Raw genomic sequence first — 24,126 nt, 5'->3', positions numbered from 1 at the left:
ATTTCATCAAGAAGATGCCGTCACAATAAATAACATACCATTATTTTCTTCTGCTTGGGGATTTAGCTCCTATTACAGTCTTACTTAATTAGCATGATAATAATAGTAATATTTTACTACTGATGTGCCACAAAGCAGACGGCCTGGGGCTAGTTGCTAAGCAGTGTCTAAAGTTGTCATTGGCAAGGGAAGATCTTTTTCTGGAAGGAGCAGAAAAGACAAGGCAAATTCAGGAGCAGATATGCCAGGACGGTTGCAGGTTTTGTTGGTGGAGGCCATCGCATGATGAATCAGGAAGGCCTGAAGAGGTAGATCTCAGTATCACCAACAAGGTATTCCACTCCTGATGTGACCTTGGTAGACAATTTTAGCTTAAAAGAAAAGAGAAGCTTGGGCAGAGAAGAATATGCAAGGTTTACTCATGGCACAAGCTATTTGTAAATTACACTCGGAATGCTAGTTGTACTGAAGCTCTTTAGCTGAAGAGATAGATTCTGTCATCAAAGATAAAAAATGTAAGAATATCACAGGTCAGGATACAACTTTTTTTTTTTAAGATTTTATTTATTTGATAGAGAGAGATCGAAGTAGGCAAAGAGACAGGTGGGGGGGTGGTAAGCAGGTTCCCCATTGAGCAGAGAGTCCGATGTGGGGCTTGATCCCAGGACCCTGAGATCATGACCTAAGCTGAAGGCAGAGGCTCAACCCACTGAGCCACCCAGGCACCCCAGGATACAACTTTTAAAACACAAGGGTGAGTCACCTAGAAAATAGAAACACATCACCTATGAAAATAATTGTGTCTGTGAAAAACGGGGAGCATAATGTTCAAGCAGCTGAGGAAGAATGCACTTTTGAAAAATAGTTACTTTGAGAAGCACTGGTGAAGTTTAGACAGAAGTTGCTTTGCTAATTAAATTTTAAAAGTAAAATTCTGTAAACAAAAGGCAAAAATAGTTAATTAGCTGGCCTTTATAAAACAGAAGTGAGATAAGAAAGAAGAGATTCTTATTAAGCAAATATGAGGAATAATTATAAAATTCCTTAAAATTAGCAAAAAGGAGCATTTGAAGTATAAAAGATAAAATAAGTCTAAAAGATACACTTCAGGAATTCTTCAAAAAGACCAAGGAAACAGGCAAATGGGTGTGAGAGAAAACACGATATATGAGAAGACTGGATATCAGAAATCTCAAGCAGATAACTGAGACTTTTAGAAAAAGAAAGGATGCATGAAAGAATATAAAGAGAGAAAAAGGAAAAAAGTTTTGAAATGATGGAATTCCTGTTAAAGATAGTGGTTAATTCTACCTAACCCTATCTGAAATATTCAAAATATTTGATCTCTACTCCTTTATAGTGGTTATCTATTACTGCATAACAAATTTTCCCAAATCATAGCAGCTTAAAAGAACATGTATTTAGTTTCTCAGTTTTTGTAGAATCTGGTCAAATCTTAGCTGAGTCTTCTGCTTCAGTTTCCCTCATGAAGTAGCAATTGAAGCCCAAGTGTGTTGGAAGCTGCTTCCCAGGTCATTCAGTGGTTGTTGGCAGAAATAGTACCTTGAGTGTTGTTGGGCTGAGAGGCTCAGGTCTTTGTGGCTGTCACCCAGAGGCCACCCTCGATTCCTTACCATATCGGTGTCATTATTACTCACATAAATCATATAGCCCCACCCTTTCCACAATTTCTGATTACAGATAAAACTTGCTTTCTTTTCCAGTCAGACTTCACACAACTTTGTCATTTCATGCAAAGTTAAAAGCATTTTCAAATGTCATAAAAAGCAGTAACATGGTGAGGTGTCAAGGAATATGTACAGAAATCGTATGGCATACAACTCATAGAGTACCTGAATAAGACCATAAGTTAATCTATTATTCTAAAGCAGAGAAAGTAAAAATAATTAATTTTTAGAGCAGGCTTGGTGGCATATCTGAGGTACTTAAATATCATATTGTGGAATTCCTACAAAGTGGGTAAGTGGCGGATCTAATTTGGAAACAAGACTGTGAAATCAACGTCTTTGCTTTAAATTGTCTAAATTGTTCTACAGTTCAACTCAGTAGGAGACTCTGTAGGGTTTGGGTTCAAAGTCTTAGGATAAGAGAATCATTTCCCCATCATTGTACTCCAGTTGTCTGTCCTTATACGGAGCTGTGCAGCCTCCACATCAGACACCTAGTACCATCATTTCAAAATTTACAGAAACATTCTTCTTAATAGCCTATGTTTTATTTCTAGCTCGGGTCATGTGGCTAGTTGAAGATTCATAGGTTAAAGATTTCCATTTTACCAATATTAAAAATGAGACAGGGACAGAAATTAAAACAAAAACCATGGAACAAAGGATAGGTTTTTTATAAGAAAAATTGTGGTCTCATGGGAAATAGCCCTATTTCTGGGCTAGTGCAAGGTCGTCCAAAACCTAACCTCATAAATAAAGCTAGAGTTTTTAATGTGCTCTCGAGTAAACTCCCATGTGGAAAGAAAGACTGCTATAATAGGAGAGATTTGGCAGATGGACCCTGGGTGTGCTGGAGATTGAGCTTATACAGAAATTCACACTGAAAGGGGAAAAGAACTTCTTGTGGATAAGTTTCTCCAAGGAGGAGTGCCTAGGTGGCTCAGTGGGTTAAAACCTCTGCCTTCGGCTCAGGTCATGATCTCAACGTCCTGGGATCGAGTCCCAGATCAGGCTCTCTATTCAGCAGGGAGCCTGCTTCCCTTTCTCTGCCTGCCTCTCTGCCTACTTGTGATCTCTGTCTGTCAAATAAATAAATTAAACCAGGTCCATGGTGTAAACGGGTAAAGCAGGCCAAGTATAAAAAACAAACCTAAATCATGGTGCTGATGAAGTGGCCTTATAATTGCACACAAGGAAATCACATGCCCTAATCATGGAAGCAGCAACTTTATTAGTTGAGATGATTTCTGTAGCAAATAAGAAAATCCAACTCGAAATGGCTTGAACAATAAGGATATTTTATTGACCAAATAATAGGAAATCCCAGCAAAAAGTAGGGTAACACCCATAGTTATTAATCTATCAATTCAGTGACATCATTAAGAGATCAGGTTTTATTCTTTTTATCTCTTTGATCTATTTTATTCAGTATCTCAGCCTTGACCTCAAAATCACAACATGGTTGCAACACTACGAGAGAGGTTATTCAGATCCCAACATCCAGAAGAAGGGGCAGGATATCTTTTGTGAAAATTTCTCAATATATCTCTTCTCTTGCCTCATTGGCAAAAAAAAAAAAAAAAAAAAAAAAAAGAAAGAAAAAAAAAGAAGAAAAAGAAAAAGAAAGAAGGGAAGGAAGAAAGAAAGAAAGAAATGTGGGGTTGGGGGAAGTAAGGAAAATAAGATTATTACAATTGACTTAAAATGATAGAGATTTATCCTAGAGATGAAATCAGGATCACCTTTTCTAAAATATCTACAACTGAATAAAACTGGGGTTCTGAAAACAAGGAGGAAGAAGGTTATTTGGAAGGCAACCAACAATGTTTATTCCAACATCAGTCAACTAAGTTAATGGTTGCTATGGGCGATGTGATTCCAGGGCTGCCAGATCATTTGATTACTTTTACAAAGCTGGATGTTTATGCAAGATCTCCCAATTTTAAAATATTGGCAATCAACAAACATTTAAATTCAAAACATTTAAAAATACTTTATGACCAAAATCATCCCTGCCAAATAAAATCAATCTGTAGTCCAGATATGTCCTGCAAGCTACCAGTTGTCAACATCTGGTTTATGCTATTAGTTTATGTAATTAGAACTTTCTCTACTTAGAAAGTGAAGTTCACTTTAAGCTTGCCAGTAGCTGAATTATACAAATTTTTATTTGTATTTGTATTTATTTGTATTTATTAATTAAAATTAAAATTTTAGTTAATAAAGTTTTATTCACTTGAAGCAAACTTCATATAACTCAGCTAATAAAGATTGCAAAAGATAATGTAGGAAAAAGATGTTATATAAATCAGAGGTTGTTTATGTAATTTTGTTCTTACAGTTCTAATTTGACAGGTTTATGGTTAAAACAGTCAAGATGCTGCTAGTCATTTAATGATGAATGTAAAATTTTGTTCCATCCCTCCCAGGTTCCTGTGATTTCCTGGGGACTTTTTCATTTGCTTGCTTTAATTAGAAGGTAAATTATTTCTGACTAAATGAGAAAATCAAGATGTTCAAAATACCTGAGGAAATATTAGTCAACATCACAATAAGAAAAGGGGGGGGAGGTTAAGAAAGTCACCTAATTAGAGATTTTAGATGTACAGCTGTTTGTTTAGAGTCCTCTCCTCTCCCATGAGTATGGAAGAGAGAAATGGTGAATTCACACAAAGATTCTCAAGACCATGTCTCTCTTGAAAATGTTTGTTGAGTTGCCTCAAAGCACAACATGTATCAAGAAATGTTAACATCCTTGAGTTATCAAGAGCTAATAATAAGGAGAAAGCATCTTTCTCTTCCACCCGGATTATCCAGTCTTCCAGGTTGATCATCACCCCACCCCTCCCTGCTTAGCTGCTGCTTCAGACGTTTGGATTGGAACCCTGAAAAAGACAAAGTTCTTAAGCCATCTACGTAATTCTAAAATGTTAGATATTCTATAACTTGGAACTATTAGGAAATTAAAATAAATTCTTTGTAGTCACACTTCCTATTTCACAGATCATTGGATATGCCACAGTGAAGGAGTGCAAACATGGGAAGGCAGAGAAAGAACTGGAGAAAAATCGCATTAGGATCCAAATATCCATCTGAATAATGGACGTAATATGGAGAAGGTGAGGGATCAGGAGAAGAGTGGTGAGACACTGGGCCATCATCTGATGGGATATGTCCTCTATCTAGCTAAAAACTTTCCATCTTCTTCCTCTTGGTTTTGACCACACTAGGAAGGTAGACATGTCTTAGCTCCCATCCTATGATGATATAGATACTCTTCTTAGTGAACATCTTCTAGGAAGATGAACTTCTCTCCTTGTCAGTAGGAGTGTGACAAGATTACATTTTCCTGCAGATCTCTTACCTTAGGTGTTGACATTATTTTGTCTTTAAAAACAGTAGAGGGAAGTACCTTCGTGGCATTATGCTATATGAGAGACAAAAATAATACTAAGTCATTAGAAATGTTATTCTTTCCCAATCCTAGGCATATTTATTTCCTTATTTACGTTATCTCTTACCTCCCCATCACTCTAGTTCCAATTTTGACCACTTAGCCAGGGGATCTTTCTCTTACTTTAACTACTATGAGTCCATTCATTTTCCCCTTTACCACATTCTTTTCATTAGTTATCACTTGCTTTGGCACAAAAAAATATGTGAAAGATTAAGCTCTCTATACACATATGACTGGTTTTCACCCTAAAAATGTAAACATTCTTGAAAAAATGACTTTAATTTTAGTTCTTTCTCATCTATCGGTAATAGAGTACCAAGTAGGAACATGTTCAGTAATTACTTGAGTGAATGAATTTTACCTTTTACTTCTTAAGTGCCTAACTTTTGTTCCAGGTTTGCCTACATATGGTCTGTTTTTTGTACCCCAACTTCTATACAAAACTGTAGCTAATATAGGCCTTATATAATAAAGTCCCCTTTCTAGATACTTACTTTGGAGAATATAATAATAAAATTTTATATTCTCCAAAGTAAGTATCTAGAAAGGAGACTGTTTACCTCCTAGAGCAAAACTATTTATCATTTTTTGATGAGGAGATAATGGTAGAACTATTTTTAATAATAAAAAATTAATATCCATATTAATTTATAGATAGAAAGTAGGCCTTGCTTTCTCAGATATACTTGTGTGCTACAGTAGCTCAGGTTGACCTAGAGAGTGTGTCTCCTGAGAAGGAATCTGTAGATTTAGAGACACTACCCACATGGGGCCCAAAAGACATTTAAAAAATCATCAGTGACTTCCTGGTACTTACAAGGAAAGAAGTTGACACAGATGTAGGAATCGGTGGTGGTGGAAAATCTGGCTTTGTAATTAGCTAATGAAAAGGTAAAATAAAATTAATTCAAAGATGTGCTTAATGGAAAGGCTTAAATCATTTTCAGAAAGGAAGAACTCATGCTCCTACCCATGAAAATAGTTTAAATCTGTAAGTTCAAGTGTTTTCATTTAGGTGTGTGTATGTATGTATATGTGTATATATATATATTTTTTTTTTCTTTTTTCCCCCCAGAAATTCAAGAAGTAAGGCCATTCAGACATAAGCCAGTGCCAACAGATGGATGATGAAGATGCCACTCTAGGGAGCAGATTGGTTCTCTTCTTATAACAAGTTACCAGCACATTGGGGAGGGTATGGCAGGAGCTGTGCTATGGCAAGAGCTATGTATTAACCCCTGGGGCTAATAATACATTATATGTTTATAAAAAATTTAAAAATTATAAAAACAATAAAATAGCAAAAAAAAAAAAAAAGAAAGAAAAATTACCAGCATTGTGGACCCAGTAATTGAGATTAAGGGGTTAAATATAGGAATATAATCTCACATTTTGCATTTCAAAAGTTTTGTGGGAAAATCTATATTTTATATTAATACAAAAATTTTAACATTCTTCTAAGGAAATAAATGGGCATCATGGGTCATGTCTCTTAATAGTATTTCCTTGAGATTAATTTGGAAGTGATACTTTTTTTTTGTTTTTTTTTTTTTAACTCTGACCTTCTAATTGGAAGGAATACTTAAGAGAAAGTGTTAACTCACAAAAGAAGCTGGAGGCTCATTACCCTCTACTGGCAGATCAGGTGATTGGAGCTTCATCTGACTCATCTAATAAACAAACAAAAAACAGACAGACAGACAAAATTTTTAAACGAAATGATAAGTTCCCTAAGTTTAACTTCCAAATAACCAGTACTTTCATGGGAGATGAGAACTTAGATCATACCAAGAGAGGGATGGGAAATCATAGCGGTCCAGCTCTTGCATTCTGCTATACCCAGAGCTGTCAGAGACAGGTACATTTCCATCAAAAATATCATTGCCATTGCCAATGACATTAGCAATAACCGACCTCTGCTAAAATTTCTAAACTTCCAGGACATAGCCAGGGCCTTGAGGGTTATACATATTACATGTTTTGTCATACAAATAAACACATTATTATCTTTATTGGGACATTTGCAAAAGGAAAAAGAAATCCACTTAGAGTCAGAAAGAAAGAGAGAGAGAACAGAGAAGAGACAGGAGGGAGGGGGACAGAGAGGGGAAAAGAGATGCTGGAGGAGCTGGGGAGGGAAGGAGAGAAAGAAAGAGAGAGAAAGACAGCTGGGGTCTGCTCTCCTGTTCTATTTTCTCTGCGGTTGTGAACCTCAACAAAGCAGCCTCTGAATTTTAGGAAGACTTTTTCGCACTTAAAAAAAAAAGGCAAAGGAAAATTTTCTAAATGTGTAGTTAGAGAGCCCCAAATTCTTGCTACATACTAACTAGCGGACTGGATTTGTAAAACACTGCTGAGTAGGAGTGACAGATAAGTAGGTGGTCAGGACAAGATGATGAAAGAATCACAAACTGGGGCACGAGGCAAGCACACGACAAACTATGGTTCACCTCTTGGGGCTGAACATCCTTCACCGTCTGTGGGTTCCTCTTCTGTCTGCGAGGCCTGTTGCAAGTAGTCGACAATGGCCTGTGTGTGAAAGTATACCATTTAAATGGACTTAACAGTTTCTTCACCATGGGGAGGACACTCAAAAGAAGTTTGCCAATTTTCTTTGCCCATTGAGTCATCTTTGGACATTGACTGGACTTTCTTCTGCTCTCTAGAACATTCTTAAGGCCTCCTTGTCCTGGAATTCATAATCACCACCACTAATTTTTCTCTAGATTCTCTAAAGAGCATTATTATTATTATTATTAATTTATTTCCTAATAATGATGGTGTTGAATCAGTGTTTATCTAAACTATTATGTCATTTAATTAATGATTTACTTTATTAATTCAATATTTAGGAAACTCATTATATATGAATAAGGCAGTCTTTATAAAAGGTTAGAAAGATACTGTAGTGTCAAGACCATGTTTGAAAGACTAATCAATGTAGGTGCAAATCAAGATTCCATCAGTTTAGGTGTAAGATTTGGAACATATTTGTTAACCTCTCTGAGCCTTTGTTTTCACTTAAGAAAAAGTGTGAAGTGCTTGATTTTATAAGACTGTTCTAAGGATTAATATACAATACCTTTTATGTATAAAATGGAAATAATAGTTACTACCTCACAACATTCTTGTGAAGATTAGAGATAATGAATGTAAAAAGACTCGGCATAGCCCTTGTCATAAAGATAATGACCAATAAATGCTACATAGTATATTCTTATAATGGGTATAAAACCTTTATTGAGAGTTATTATAATTTGTATTATTTATAAATACAGTGATTAACATAAAAACAATAAATGTATTGCTGTGAACGATTTCTCAGTAAAACTGATACCAAGCCTCTGGTCCAAGAAAAATATACCTGTACTTATTTTTTAGTATTTGAAGTAAACCACTTAAATTTGAGAATTTGGGCCCTATCCTTGAATTTAAATAAATTAGAGGTCCAAAAGTTCCCAAAGCAAGATAGAAGGCTACCTCTGGACTTCCTTCTGCTTTCTTCTGGTACTTTGGTGCCAGATTACTATAGCAACCACCACCGATATGACAGCCATAGGAAACAGCACCCCAACCACAATGGAGAAGTCTGCAACAAAGAGAACCCAGACCTGATAAGGGTATGAGAAATTCACAAATATGCATCTGTCTGGTCCTTATTTCTTCATTTATCACAAACTCCATCTACCCTTTCCTCCACAGAACAGATTCCCTGGAAAATCAGTCAGAGTCGGTAAAATGAAACTGCATTTTGATCATGAATGTTGTAGTATTATGTAGATAGGGGAAGCAAAGGGGAAATCCATATAAAATATTGGATATGAAGTAGGTAAAGCAGCATGCTACTGAGAATCCTTAGAAGGGAGGATGTTAGTTGTTATGCCCCAATAATGGGTCCGTGATTAAAGGAGCGAGACTGATATAAAGCGAAGGTCAAAAACAAAGCTTTATTTCGCACCAAGCATCAAGAATCTAACTGAAGTTCTGGACTCACCTCTTACAAGAGAGGGCGACCCTTCTCTGTTTCACAGACTAGCTTTTAAGGGCAAAGGCCATGCGGTCGGGCCTGGCCACGCACAGGTGGCCAGTGAGATTGTAACACACACAGGAAACTCCACAATGATACTAGGTGACCAATTGAATTACAATTTACCCTAGTAGACATTTGAACCAGCCTATTACACCCTGATTGGGATTGGAGCCAAAACGGCTCCCAAAGGGCGGGGGCCCATACTCCTTGGTAGCTAGGGAGATAGTATGCATCACCCCCACTGATCGGAAGTCTCCACCTGGCCTGACCTACCCTCGTATCTGGGCTTTGTTACCTGGAGCTGGTTTCTGGGACTTGTTTTTAAGTAAATCCCCTGGGGGAACGGGAGCAGGGACAGTTTGACTTTAATGAAAGCTTCTTGCTAAATAGGTCCTCACATTTGTAACAACTGGAAAGTGTTGGGGCTGGGAGATTAGAGAGAATAGGAAGTGAGGGGGATGGAAGAAAAGGATTGAAACATTTTTTAAAATTCAGCATTGGCATCAAACAAAGAAAAAGAAACTGAAGACTTGAGATCATATCCCTGTCAGCAGCAAATGAGGAGTGGAGACCTGAAGAAGAGAAGTGATCGAGGCACAGGTGAATGTCTTACTCATGTTTGCTCCGTCTCGAAATTATTGCAGACAGAAAAGAAATTACATCACCCTGTGAACTGCAGAGCAGATCGAACAAATTTCCTGGATGTATATGGCATTTTCCCTTCTAACTGCTAATTGAAGTAATGACTGTAACTTCCAAATATTAATTTCTCTTACAAAATCTGAAACTTTAGAGACAAGGAGGTTTACGTTTGAAGAGCAATGAGAACGACCGCTTTCTTAGTAGAGATCAGCAAGGCAATAATAAGATTAATTTTGGTAATTTATAAGAGATGCAGTTATAGTGTAATAGAAAGTATATAGGTTTGAGGGCAGATTACAGAGTCATGTGAAATCCTACCAAAAGAAAAAAAAAAAGATTAATTTGGTATAAATGCAAGAAAAGCTCCCAAGTGGGAACATGCATACATGCAGATAGAGGCAGATATGTCAGAAGTAGAATTCTAAGATAATGGCAAATATCTAAACTTTCCACCCCTCCATAACAATTCCTATCTAAAAGCCAAAAGAAATAAAATTCTGAGGTATTTCGGTTGAATATAGCATAGATAGATTCAGAGTGGGAAAAAAATGTACTGGCGATAACCTCAGAACTGTAACTATTTTCAGAGGAGCAACATGGTATCAGAGGAAATAAAAAGGTAATTGACTGGATTTCACAAACTCCCCTACTCTGAAAGTACAAGGTCTGCAGAGAAAGGTGGAGTATAAGACAGATGGGAAATATTACGATAGGAAGAAGGTATGCACTTGGACATGGAAATAATTGAAGAGAAAGTAATGCTCTTCTGTTTCTGGTCTGGGAAATTCGGATCAACTCTCCCACTAAAATAAACTAAGACATTTTTGTTCTACCCCTCCCACCCCTCCCCCCACAAAAAGACAAGGAGAAACTAATTTGGAAAGATTAGTGAGAGGACAGGAATGTAGAAAGACAGAAAGGAAAATGATCCTGGATGCAAGTTCAGAAATGCAGGAAGGAATGAAAAATAAATAAACCAAGTATGAACCCTAATGTAAACTGTGGCCTTTGGGTGACAATCAAGTGTCAATGCAGGTTCATTTGTGACAATGCACCACCCTGGTGGTGGGAGATGTTGATAGTGAGGGAGGCTCTCTGTACTGGGGAGGAGAGGACAGAAGACATGTGGAGATTCTCTGTACTTTCTGCTCAGTTTTGCTGTGAACCCAAAAGTCCTCTAAAAACAAATATCTATTAAAATAAATAAATAAATAAAATGAACATTTTTATGATGACCACTTAAATAATGTAAAATAAATGTATAATTTCCAAATTAATAAAAAGAAAAATGGAATGATTAAAATCCTCAGTAAGCCCATAAGAAAGGAAGGAAGAAGAGAAAGAACATAGAATAAGTTCCTCGGGCTCCTGGGTGACTCAGTCAGTTAAGTGCCTTCAGCTCAGGTCATGATCTCAAGGTCCTGGGATTGAGCCCCGCATTGGGCTCCTTGCTCAGCAGGAAGCCTACTTCTCCCTTTCCCTCTGTCTCTCCTCCTGCTTAAGCTTTCTGTCAAATAAATAAATAAAATCTTAAAAAAAAAAAAAAACTGGGCAGAATAAATAAAAACAATAGGATATGATTGTAGATTACACCCAAGAGTATCTGTAATTACCTTTAATTTAAACGGCGTAAACACCCTGGTTTTTAAAAAAAAAAAAAAAAGATTGTATGACTAAAATTTAAAAAATATATGTATGCCATATATATATATATATACATATATATATATATATCCTTGCTTTTTAAAAATAAGATATATGCAAAACATTGAGCTTCAGAAAGAATGAAAATAGAAGTATGGGAAAATATTATAATGATGCAAAGGAGACCAACAGAAATTTGGTACAGATATTTTCGTCTCCAGGAACGAAAGACTTTAAAAAACAAGCAGACTGGAGCTATACACAAGCATGGTGTTGTCATTAGAGTGCTGAGTCAAAGACATAACAATTCTAAACTTTTATGTAATAATAGCGTGGTCATAAAGTATTTAAGCACGGTAGAACCAGAAGTAATAGCCAAATTCATAGTTATAGTGAGGGATTTTAATGCTCCTGGCTCAGTACAAACAAAATACCAGTAGGGTTTAATATGTACACATAGTGAACAAACTTGGCATAACAAATATAGAAAACACTTCACATAACAACTGTAGAATACATATTTCTGTGTACACAGACAATATTTACAAATACAGGTATATGCTGAACCATAAAGCAAGTTTCAACAAATTTCAACATATTCTTAACACAGTAGTTTCTCTGATCTTTATGTAATTACATTAAGTATTAATTTAGCAATGACTGGAAAATCTGCATATGCCTGTATGTTAAAAAATATACATCTAGGCATGCCTGAGTGGCTCAGCCAGCTAATCATCTGCCTTCAGCTCAGGTCATGATCCTAGGGTCCTGGGATTAAGCCCCATGCAGGGCTCCCTGCTCTCAAATTCCCAGCAGGGAATTTGTTTTTCTCTCTGCTCCTCCCCTCTGCTTGCTGCTCTCTCTCTCTCAAATAAGTAAATCTTTAAAAAAATATATACATCTAGGGGTGCCTGTGTGGCTCAGTGGGTTAAGCATCTGTCTTTAGCTCAGGGGCCTGGGGTGGAGCCCTGCATCTGGCTCTCTGCTCAGCAGGGAGCCTGCTTCCTCCTCTCTCTGCCTGTCTCTGCCTACTTGTGAGCTCTTTCTCTGTCAAATAAATAAATAAAATCTTTAAAATATATATGTGTGTATATATATGTATACATCTAAACATTTAAAAAGCCAAAGAAGGAAGCAAATGGAAAATAGAATATATTTTGAATCAAATGATAATGAAAATATCATTTACCAAATGGGTTACAAACAAGAGTTCTTAGAGGAAAATATATAAATTTATAATCCTAAAAAATATTATTATAATCTTAAAAAAGTATTTAAAAAGAAGGCTGAAAATTAATGAGCCAAATAGCCCTTTCAAAAATTGTTTTAAGATAAAATAAACTTAAGAAAAGGGAATTGAATAGCATAAATTAAAGTATAAATGAAATAGCAAACAAATGTAAAAAAAGAAAGCCAAGCAAATCCTCAAAAAATACAAATTTAAAAATTCTGTTTGGAAGATATAAAAAGAGAAAAAGCAATTCTACATATCCTATTGATAAAAACATAAGTGAATATTATGAGCAATTTTAGAAAAAAAATTAAATTTAGATGAAGCATAAAAATGTCTAAGAAACCATAATATACCAAAACTTATATAAGAAGAAATTAAAAAGCTGAAGGGTCTTATAACTACTGAAGAAATGGAATCTTCCATTTTTATACAAACTCTTCCAGAGAATATAAACAAATGAACACACTTCAATTTATTTTCTATGATTAACATAACCCTAATACTCAAATTGAGGAAGAAATCACAGGCCAATATCACTCATGGACATACAATAAGAGCAAATTGCATCCATCAGTATATGGAAGAGATACTGTTTCTACATTGAGTTTATCCAAAGATTGCAAAGTTAAATAAATATTCAATTTTTTTTATTTTGCAATATTAACAAAGTAAAGAGTTAAAAACCTTAACCAATAAAAAGAAAAGGTATTTGATTTAATTCTTAACAAACCAGGTTTAGAAGTGAACTTCCTTAATCTCATGAATAATATCTAAATATGTACAGAATACCTTCACATATCAGGGCAAAACACAGTCTTTGAGATTGAGAAAGAAACAAAGAAGCTAGTTATTACCATTTCTATTCTGCATTGTGGGTGGGGGTACTATTTAGTGAAGGAAAACAAGTACAAGAAATTAAAATCATGAAAATTAGAATGAAATTAAACAATCATTTCCTGAAACAATATGACTGAATATGTAGGAAATCTAAAGGATTGATAGATAAATTACAAGATTTTTTTTTTAAAGATTTTATTTATTTGTTTGACAGAGAGAGATGGCGAGAGCAGGAACATAAGCAGGGGGAGTGGGAGAGGGAAAGCAGGCTTCCTGCTGAGCAGGGAGCCCAATGTGGGGTTCAATCCCAGGGGATCATGACCTGAGCCAAAGGCAGAAGCTTAACGACTGAGTAACCCAGGCACCCCAGTTACTAGAATTATTAAGAGAGGTTAGCATATGTGCTAGACATAAAAATAAATATACAAAATTGGTTGAATTTCTATATTCTACTAAGAGTTGAAAATAATTTTTCAAAAGACATCACTTAAAATATACAATGAAATTTAAATTCCTATAAACAAATTTAACAAAATAAATGCAAAATTTCTATGGTGAAAACCACTAAGCATTAGTTGCCAAAATTAAGAAAGACTAAATAAATGGATAGATATTTCATGTCAATGATTAGGAAATCAATATTTATCTTATTTTATTTATTTATTTTTAAGCTTTTATCTATTTGTCAGAGAGAGAGAGCACAAGAAGGGGGAACAGCAGGCAGGGGGAGAAGCAATCTCTTGGCTGAGCAAGGAGCCTGATGTAGAGCTCAATCCCAGGACCCTGAGATCATGACCTGAGCGGAAGGCAGAGGCTTAACCAACTGAGCCACCAAGGCATCCTTTTTTTTTTTTTTTAAAGATTTTATCTTAAAAAGATAAAACATATCTATAAAAGATAAAAAGATGTTTTATCTACAAAAGATAAAAAGAGAGAGGGAAATCAATATTTTTTTAAAAAGATATATTTATTTGACAAAGAGAGCAGGCAGGGGGAGGAGCAGAGGGAGAGACAGAGAGAGAAAGAATCTCAAGCAGACTCTGTGAATAGTGCAGAGCCCAACACAGGACTCCATCTCACGACCCTGAGATCATGACCTGAGCTGAAATCAAGTTAAACGCTTCACTACCTAAGACACCCAGATGCCCCAGGAATTCAATTTTTTTTTTTATATATGTTCATTCTCACAAGTAGATCATAGATGCGATTTATGTTAAAATGTCAGTCCCCACAAGAATTATGTGTATAAGTTGAGAATCTAATTATAAGATAAACATAAAAGTACAAAAAACCAAGTCATTCTTAAAGAAGAACAAAATTAAAGGACAGCCTATATCAAAACTGTTTTAAAGACACAGTTAAAACAAGTGTCATACTGGCACAAAGGACATTCAAATAGGACCACAAGAAAAGAACAGATATCCCAAAAAGACACATGTGCAAACATTTGCTGTATCAGGTAAGTGGCCCTGGAGAGCATTTGGGAAGGATGATCTATTGTATGAATGATGATGTGACAACTGGGCATCTATCTGGGATGAAAATGAAATTAAACATTTGCATCATAGACAAAAGACTTTCAGATAGATTATAGACTTAAATTTGAAAAACTAATATAATAATGCTTTTTAGAAGACAATATACAGATGTATATTCATAACTTCAGGGCAGGGAATATTTCCTTAGGAAAGGACACACAAAAGAAAAAAAAATCAAGAAAATGATTAAAAAATTGACTACATGGAATTTAGAATCTTCCATTAATCACATGGCACCACAAAGAGAGTGAGAAAACACAGGAAGGAAGTTCTTTCAACATGTGTAACTGAAAATAGCTTATATCAAAAATATATTAAAACATATATAAGTTAATGAAGGGGCGGGGGAAAAACTCAATAGAAATACAAACAAAAGGAATTGAACAAATGCTTCACAGAAAAGAAAATCCAAGTGGCCCCCAAATAAGGAAAGATTACTTTATTATAATTATTATTAGCAATATTAGATATAAAAAGTAAATTAAGGAACACCTGGGTGGCTCCAGTGGGTTAAGCATCTGCCTTCAGCTCAGGTCATGATCCATGGTCCTGGGATCAAATCCCACATCAGGCTCCCTGCTCAGCGGGGAGCCTGCTCCTCTGCCTGCTGCTGCTCCTACCTCCTCTTGTGCTCTTGCTTTCTCTTTCTCTAGGTCTCTTTCTGGTAAACAAATAAATAAAATCTTTTTTAAAAAGAATGCAAATTAAACCCCCAGTGTGCTACCACTACTGACCTACCAGAAGGAATAAAATTTGCTGTCTCCAAGTGTCAAATGGCTGAAAGGTTGTATAGCCATAGGAACTGGTATTCACTGCTGCTAGGAGTGTGAATTTGTACAGCCAGTCTGGAAACAGTTTGTTTCCAATAACATATATTCCATAACATATTCCATAACAGTATGATCTAGTTAAATTAGAGTTGAATGACAATATCTATAGAAACTTTTTCTCAAAATTGCCCTGAAAAATCTATAAAAGCAGTTAAAAAAAGGAAAATGTCATATATATAATACAAAACCGTAATAAAATATTACACCAAAACATGACAAAATTGTGATATTATGCACAATAGCAAAAATAAACTAATTCTAGCTATAAATAGGAATATGGATAATCTTGAAAACATGATATGGAGGAAAGAAGACTATGAGTACCAATAATTTATATATTTTATATGTAATATATATGTTATACACATACATACATATACATACACACACATATAGTTTAAAGACAGAGCATACTGCTTAAGAATGTTTATTTGGAAAGGAAGACCATGAAGAAAAGTAACAAAATGTTTATAATAAAAGACACATTAATGATTAACCCTTAGAGAGAGAGAGGACATTAGGACACGAGTGGAGCCAAGGGATAAGATGCCTGGGCTGCTAGCTATGCTCTGTTTTTTGGCCCAGACTGTAGTGTATGAATGCTTATATGCTCATTTTATAACTATAAAACTATAACTATAACTATATATATATAGTATATGCATATATACTACACACACATATATGTATATATATTATAAATGTAAACAAATAATACATGTAATATATCTATTTATATGTTTTTCTGTATAAATTTTAGAAAAAAGATGGTTTTAATCAAGGAAGCTTGCAAGCCCATGGTTATGCATGGCATACTAAAGAGCAGGGAACTTAACCTTATATGTGCCACAGATCATTTTGGAAATCTGAGAAAGCCTATAAACCCTTTCTCTGAATGTTTTTAAATTCATTAATAAATGATTAGGACTAAAAAAAAGCCAATTATGTTAAGATATAGTTGTCAAATTTTATAAATTTATTGATGATATAGATACATATATGCTTCTTTTTTAAACCCTAAATTACAAGACCCAACAATGGATTAATAGCCACCAAAATCTCAAACTAGAAACATATATATAGGATATTGAGGGATTTATGTAGCAACTGCAATGTGATGTAAAGATGTGTAATTTCTATTGGTGACACAGCCATGATAACTAATGTCACTGTGGTTTGTTTTCTTACATCTCTGTTAATTGTAGAACATTCTAAATTTTAGATAGAGTTTAATGAAAATAGAAATGTACTTTTTCTCATCCAGGTTTTGATTAGAAGCCTGGATTTCATGAAGAGTATGCATTGCAATCTGCCCGTTTGGTGACAGGACACCCTCCTACATTAGAGGATTTTTCCCAGCCTGGTGGAGGCTTTCCTGGATGACTGGGTGAGAAGTAGTGCCAGAAATGGAATCACACTACCCACAGTGTTCCACAACCAAAAGCAATCCTGATGGATGAAGTTGAATTCGACACAGGATTTTAATGACTAGAATAAGTGATTAAGAGGAAAAGCGTCCCCTATCTGTATCTTGAACAACTCCAATCACCTCCTTGATTCCCTCGAGATATAAATTTGATGTCACATAATGCATATTTCCATCACCAGTCCTTTGATTTAAAGTTTACAATAAACACTTTAACAATTTGCAATGGAATAGATTCTTCTTTATTGGATGTTAAGTAATTAAGGGAGAAAAAGCATAAAAAATATTAAAAGATTAGATTAGGTTTAAAGTACTATGTGGATATAGAATAGATATAGAATATATGCTTTCGGGGGAGGAGTCAAGATGGCGGAGAAGTAGCAGGCCGAGACTGCTTCAGCTAGCCGGAGATCAGCTAGATAGCTTATCTAAAGATTGCAAACACCTGAAAATCCATCGGCAGATCGAAGAGAAGAAGAACAGCAATTCTGGAAACAGAAAACAACCACTTTCTGAAAGGTAGGACCGGCGGAGAAGTGAATCCAAAGCGACGGGAAGATAGACCCCGGGGGGAGGGGCCGGCTCCCGGCAAGCGGCGGAGCAACCGCGCACAAAATCAGGACTTTTAAAAGTCTGTTCCGCTGAGGGACATCGCTCCAGAGGCTAAACCGGGGCGAAGCCCACGCGGGGTCAGCGTGGACTCAGGTCCCGCAGGGTCACAGAAGGATCGGGGGTGTCTGAGTGTCGCAGAGCTTGTGGGTATTGGAACGGGAAAGCTGGCTACAGAGACAGAGCCGACAGTAAGCTCGCAGCTCGGGGTGACCTTGAACCAGTCGCAGGCTTGGTGAGCTCGGAGCGCGGCCGGAGGTCAGGCAGACGGGAGTAACTGGGCGCTGTTCTCTGAGCGCGCACTGAGGAGTGCGGCCCTGGGCTCTTGGATCCTCCGGGCCGGAGACCAGGAGGCCGCCATTTGTATTCCCGTCCTCCGGAACTCTACGGAAAGCACTTAGGGAACAAAAGCTCCTGAAAGCAAACCCAAGCGGATTACTCACCCCGGCCCCGGGTAAGGGCGGTGTAATTCCGCCTGGGGCAAAGACACTTGAGAATCACTACAACAGGCCCCTCCCCCAGAAGATCAACAAGAAATCCAGCCGAGACCAAGTTCACCTACCAAAGAGTGCAGTTTCAATACCAAGGAGAGCAGCAGAATTCTAGAGGAGGAGAAAGCAAAGCACGGAACTCATGGCTTTTGCCCTGTGATTTTTTTTTTAGTCTTGCGGTTAATTTAATTTTTTTCTTTTTCATTTTTTGTTTTTTTTTCTCGCCTTCGGGTAAAAATTATTTTTTAACTGTTACCTTTTTCTTTTTTAACGATTTTTTACGAGTTTATCTAATACATATATTTTTTCTTTTTTATATTTTTCTTAGGTGTTTTCTTTTTTTTTTAAATTCTTTTCTTTTTTTTTTCTTTTTTTTCTTTCTTCCTTTTTGAACCTCTTTTTATCCCCTTTCTCCCCCCTCACGATTTGGGATCTCTTCTAATTTAGTTAAAGCATATTTTCCTGGGGTTGTTGCCACCCTTTTAGTATTTTACTTGCCCCCTCATATACTCTTCTCTGGACAAAATGACAAGACGGAAAAATGCAACACAAAAAAAAAGAACAAGAGGCAGTACCGAAGGCTAGGGACCTAATCAATACAGACATTGGTAATATGTCAGATCTAGACTTCAGAATGACAATTCTCAAGGTTCTAGCCGGGCTCAAAAAAGGCATGGAAGATATTAGAGAAACCCTCTCGAGAGATATAAAAGCCCTTTCTGGAGAAATAAAAGAACTAAAATCTAACCAAGTTGAAATCAAAAAAGCTATTAATGAGGTGCAATCAAAAATGGAGGCTCTCACTGCTAGGATAAATGAGGCAGAAGAAAGAATTAGTGATATAGAAGACCAAATGACAGAGAATAAAGAAGCTGAGCAAAAGAGGGACAAACAGCTACTGGACCACGAGGGGAGAATTCGAGAGATAAGTGACACCATAAGACGAAACAACATTAGAATAATTGGGATTCCAGAAGAAGAAGAAAGAGAGAGGGGAGCAGAAGGTATACTAGAGAGAATTATTGGGGAGAATTTCCCCAATATGGCAAAGGGAACGAGCATCAAAATTCAGGAGGTTCAGAGAACACCCCTCAAAATCAATAAGAATAGGCCCACACCCCGTCACCTAATAGTAAAATTTACAAGTCTCAGTGACAAAGAGAAAATCCTGAAAGCAGCTCGGGAAAAGAAGTCTGTAACATACAATGGTAAAAATATTAGATTGGCAGCTGACTTATCCACAGAGACCTGGCAGGCCAGAAAGAGCTGGCATGATATTTTCAGAGCACTAAACGAGAAAAACATGCAGCCCAGAATACTATATCCAGCTAGGCTATCATTGAAAATAGAAGGAGAGATTAAAAGCTTTCAGGACAAACAACAACTGAAAGAATTTGCAAACACCAAACCAGCTCTACAGGAAATCTTGAAAGGGGTCCTCTAAACAAAGAGAAAGCCTACAAGTGGTAGATCAGAAAGGAACAGAGACCATATACAGTAACAGTCACCTTATAGGCAAAACAATGGCACTAAATTCATATCTCTCAATAGTTACCCTGAATGTTAATGGGCTAAATGCCCCTGTCAAAAGACAAAGGGTATCAGAATGGATAAAAAAACAAAACCCATCTATATGTTGCCTCCAAGAAACTCATTTTAAGCCCGAAGAAACCTCCAGATTTAAAGTGAGGGGGTGGAAAAGAATTTACCATGCTAATGGACATCAGAAGAAAGCAGGAGTGGCAATCCTTATATCAGATCAATTAGATTTTAAGCCAAAGACTATAATAAGAGATGAGGAAGGACACTATATCATACTCAAAGGGTCTGTCCAACAGAAGATTTAACAATTTTAAATATCTATGCCCCCAACGTGGGAGCAGCCAACTATATAAACCAATTAATAACAAAATCAAACACATCAACAGTAATACAATAATAGTAGGGGACTTTAACACTCCCCTCACTGAAATGGACAGATCATCCAAGCAAAAGATCAGCAAGGAAATAAAGGCCTTAAACGACACACTGGACCAGATGGACATTACAGATATATTCAGAACATTTCATCCCAAAGCAACAGAATACACATTCTTCTCTAGTGCACATGGAACATTCTCCAGAATAGATCACATCCTGGGTCCTAAATCAGGACTCAACCGGTATCAAAAGATTGGGATCATTCCCTGCATATTTTCAGACCACAATGCTCGAAAGCTAGAACTCAACCACAAAAGGAAGTTGGAAAAGAACCAAAATACATGGAGACTAAACAGCATCCTTCTAAAGAATGAATGGGTCAACCGGGAAATTAAAGAAGAATTGAAAAAAATCATGGAAACAAATGATAATGAAAATACAACGGTTCAAAATCTGTGGGACACAACAACGGCAGTCCTGAGAGGAAAATATATAGCGGTACAAGCCTTTCTCAAGAAACAAGAAAGGTCTCAGGTACACAATCTAACCCTACACCTAAAGGAGCTGGAGAAAGAACAAGAAAGAAACCCTAAGCCTAGCAGGAGAAAGAAATCATAAAGATCAGAGCAGAAATCAATGAAATAGAAACCAAAAAAACAATAGAACAAATCAACGAAAGTAGGAGCTGGTTCTTTGAAAGAATTAATAAAATTGATAAACCCCTGGCCAGACTTATCAAAAAGAAAAGAGAAAGGACCCAAATAAATAAAATCATGAATGAAAGAGGAGAGATCACAACTAACACCAAAGAAATACAAACTATTATAAGAACATACTATGAGAAACTCTACGGCAATAAATTTGACAATCTGGAAGAAATGGATGCATTCCTAGAAACATATAAACTACCACAACTGAACCAGGAAGAAATAGAAAGCCTGAACAGACCCATAACCAGTAAGGACATTGAAACAGTCATTAAAAATCTCCAAACAAACAAAAGCCCAGGGCCAGATGGCTTCCCGGGGGAATTCTACCAAACATTTAAAGAAGAACTAATTCCTATTCTCCTAAAACTGTTCCAAAAAATAGAAATGGAAGGAAAACTTCCAATCTCATTTTATGAGGCCAGCATCACCTTGATCCCCAAACCAGACAAGGATCCCACCAAAAAAGAGAGCTATAGACCAATATCCTTGATGAACACAGATGCGAAAATACTCAACAAAATACTAGCCAATAGGATTCAACAGTACATTAAAAAGATTATTCACCACGACCAAGTGGGATTTATTCCAGGGCTGCAAGGTTGGTTCAACATCCGCAAATCAGTCAATGTGATACAACACATCAATAAAAGTAAGAACAAGAACCATATGATACTCTCAATAGATGCTGAAAAAGCATTTGACAAACTACAGCACCCCTTCCTGATCAAAGCTCTTCAAAGTGTAGGGATAGAGGGCACATACCTCAATATCATCAAAGCCATCTATGAAAAACCCACCGCAAATATCATTCTCAATGGAGAAAAACTGAAAGCTTTTCCACTAAGGTCAGGAACAAGGCAGGGATGTCCATTATCACCACTGCTATTCAGCATAGTACTAGAGGTCCTAGCCTCAGCAATCAGACAACAAAAGGAAATTAAAGGCATCCAAATAGGCAAAGAAGTCAAATTATCACTCTTCGCGGATGATATGATACTATATGTGGAAAATCCAAAAGACTCCACTCCAAAACTGCTAGAACTTATACAGGAATTCAGTAAAGTGTCAGGATATAAAATCAATGCACAGAAATCAGTTGCATTTCTCTACACCAACAGCAAGACAGAAGAAAGGGAAATTAAGGAGTCAATCCCATTTACAATTGCACCCAAAACCATAAGATACCTAGGAATAAACCTAACCAAAGACACACAGAATCTATACTCAGAAAACTATAAAGTACTCATGAAAGAAATTGAGGAAGACACAAAGAAATGGAAAAATGTTCCATGCTCCTGGATTGGAAGAATAAATATTGTGAAAATGTCTATGCTACCTAAAGCAATCTACACATTTAATGCAATTCCTATCAAAGTACCATCCATCTTTTTCAAAGAAATGGAACAAATAATGCTAAAATTTATATGGAACCAGAAAAGACCTCGAATAACTAAAGGGATATTGAAAAAGAAAGCCAACGTTGGTGGCATCACAATCCCGGACTTCAAGCTCTATTACAAAGCTGTCATCATCAAGACAGCATGGTACTGGCACAAAAACAGACCCATAGATCAATGGAACAGAATAGAGAGCCCAGAAATAGACTCTCAACTCTATGGTCAACTAGTCTTCGACAAAGCAGGAAAGAATGTCCAATGGAAAAAAGACAGCCTCTTCAATAAATGGTGCTGGGAAAATTGGACAGCCACATGCAGAAAAATGAAATTGGACCATTTCCTTACACCACACACAAAAATAGACTCAAAATGGATGAAGGACCTCAATGTGCGAAAGGAATCCATCAAAATCCTTGAGGAGAACACAGGCAGCAACCTCTTCGACCTCAGCCGCAGCAACATCTTCCTAGGAACAACGCCAAAGGCAAGGGAAGCAAGGGCAAAAATGAACTATTGGGATTTCATCAAGATCAAAAGCTTTTGCACAGCAAAGGAAACAGTTAACAAAATCAAAAGACAACTGACAGAATGGGAGAAGATATTTGCAAACGACATATCAGATAAAGGACTAGTGTCCAGAATCTATAAAGAACTTAGCAAACTCAACACCCAAAGAACAAATAATCCAATCAAGAAATGGGCAGAGGACATGAGCAGACATTTCTGCAAAGAAGACATCCAGATGGCCAACAGACACATGAAAAAGTGCTCCATATCACTCGGCATCAGGGAAATACAAATCAAAACCACAATGCGATATCACCTCACACCAGTCAGAATGGCTAAAATCAACAAGTCAGGAAATGACAGATGCTGGCGAGGATGCGGAGAAAGGGGAACCCTCCTACACTGTTGGTGGGAATGCAAGCTGGTGCACCTCTCTGGAAAACAGCATTGATGTTCCTCAAAATTTTGAAAATAGAACTGCCCTATGACCCAGCAATTGCACTATTGGGCATTTACCCTAAAGATACAAACGTAGTGATCCAAAGGGGCACGTGTACTCGAATGTTTATAGCAGCAATGTCCACAATAGCCAAACTATGGAAAGAACCTAGATGTCCATCAACAGATGAATGGATCAAGAAGATGTGGTATATATACACAATGGAATACTATGCAGCCATCAAAAGAAATGAAATCTTGCCATTTGCGACAATATGGATGGAACTAGAGCGTATCATGCTTAGCGAAATAAGTCAATGGGAGAAAGACAAGTATCATATGATCTCCCTGATATGAGGAAGTGGTGATGCAACATGGGGGCTTAAGTGGGTACGAGAAGAATAAATGAAAGAAGATGGGATTGGGAGGGAGACAAACCATAAGTGACTCTTAATCTCACAAAACAAACTGAGGGTTGTTGGGGGGAGGGGGTTTGGGAGAAGGGGGTGGTATTATGGACATTGGGGAGGGTATGTGTTTTGGTGAGTGCTGTGAAGTGTGTAAACCTGGTGATTCACAGACCTGTACCCCTGGGGATAAAAATATATGTTTATAAAAAATAAAAAATTATGTTAAAAAAAAAGAATATATGCTCTCAAAAAAAGTTATAAGGAACACAGAAAAGAAATTAAAAAAAAATGTTATAAAGAATCAATGTAAATTTAGGG

General features: G+C 36.7%; 1 protein-coding gene across 1 annotated transcript in view; it reads right to left on the bottom strand.

Annotated features, from left to right (window-relative positions):
• Positions 1–2,965: 2,965 nt before the first annotated feature.
• ADAM28 (ADAM metallopeptidase domain 28) overlaps positions 2,966–24,126 on the bottom strand; it is a 78,037-nt gene continuing 56,876 nt past the window's right edge. Inside the window, exons 19-24 of the mRNA XM_013061835.2 lie at positions 8,626–8,734; positions 7,596–7,674; positions 6,750–6,815; positions 5,963–6,025; positions 5,053–5,115; positions 2,966–4,573 (exon numbers count right to left, since the gene is read on the bottom strand). Of these exons, the coding sequence (XP_012917289.1) occupies positions 4,553–4,573; positions 5,053–5,115; positions 5,963–6,025; positions 6,750–6,815; positions 7,596–7,674; positions 8,626–8,734 (401 nt within the window). The 3' untranslated portion in view covers positions 2,966–4,552. The remainder of the gene's footprint in view (positions 4,574–5,052; positions 5,116–5,962; positions 6,026–6,749; positions 6,816–7,595; positions 7,675–8,625; positions 8,735–24,126) is intronic.

Source organism: Mustela putorius, unplaced genomic scaffold (assembly GCF_011764305.1).
Source record: "Mustela putorius furo isolate JIRA1106 unplaced genomic scaffold, ASM1176430v1.1 tig00003937_pilon_pilon_pilon, whole genome shotgun sequence".
NCBI lineage: Eukaryota > Metazoa > Chordata > Mammalia > Carnivora > Mustelidae > Mustela > Mustela putorius.
The sequence above is the reverse complement of the archived record's forward strand: the minus strand, read 5'-3'. Positions and strand labels throughout refer to the sequence as shown.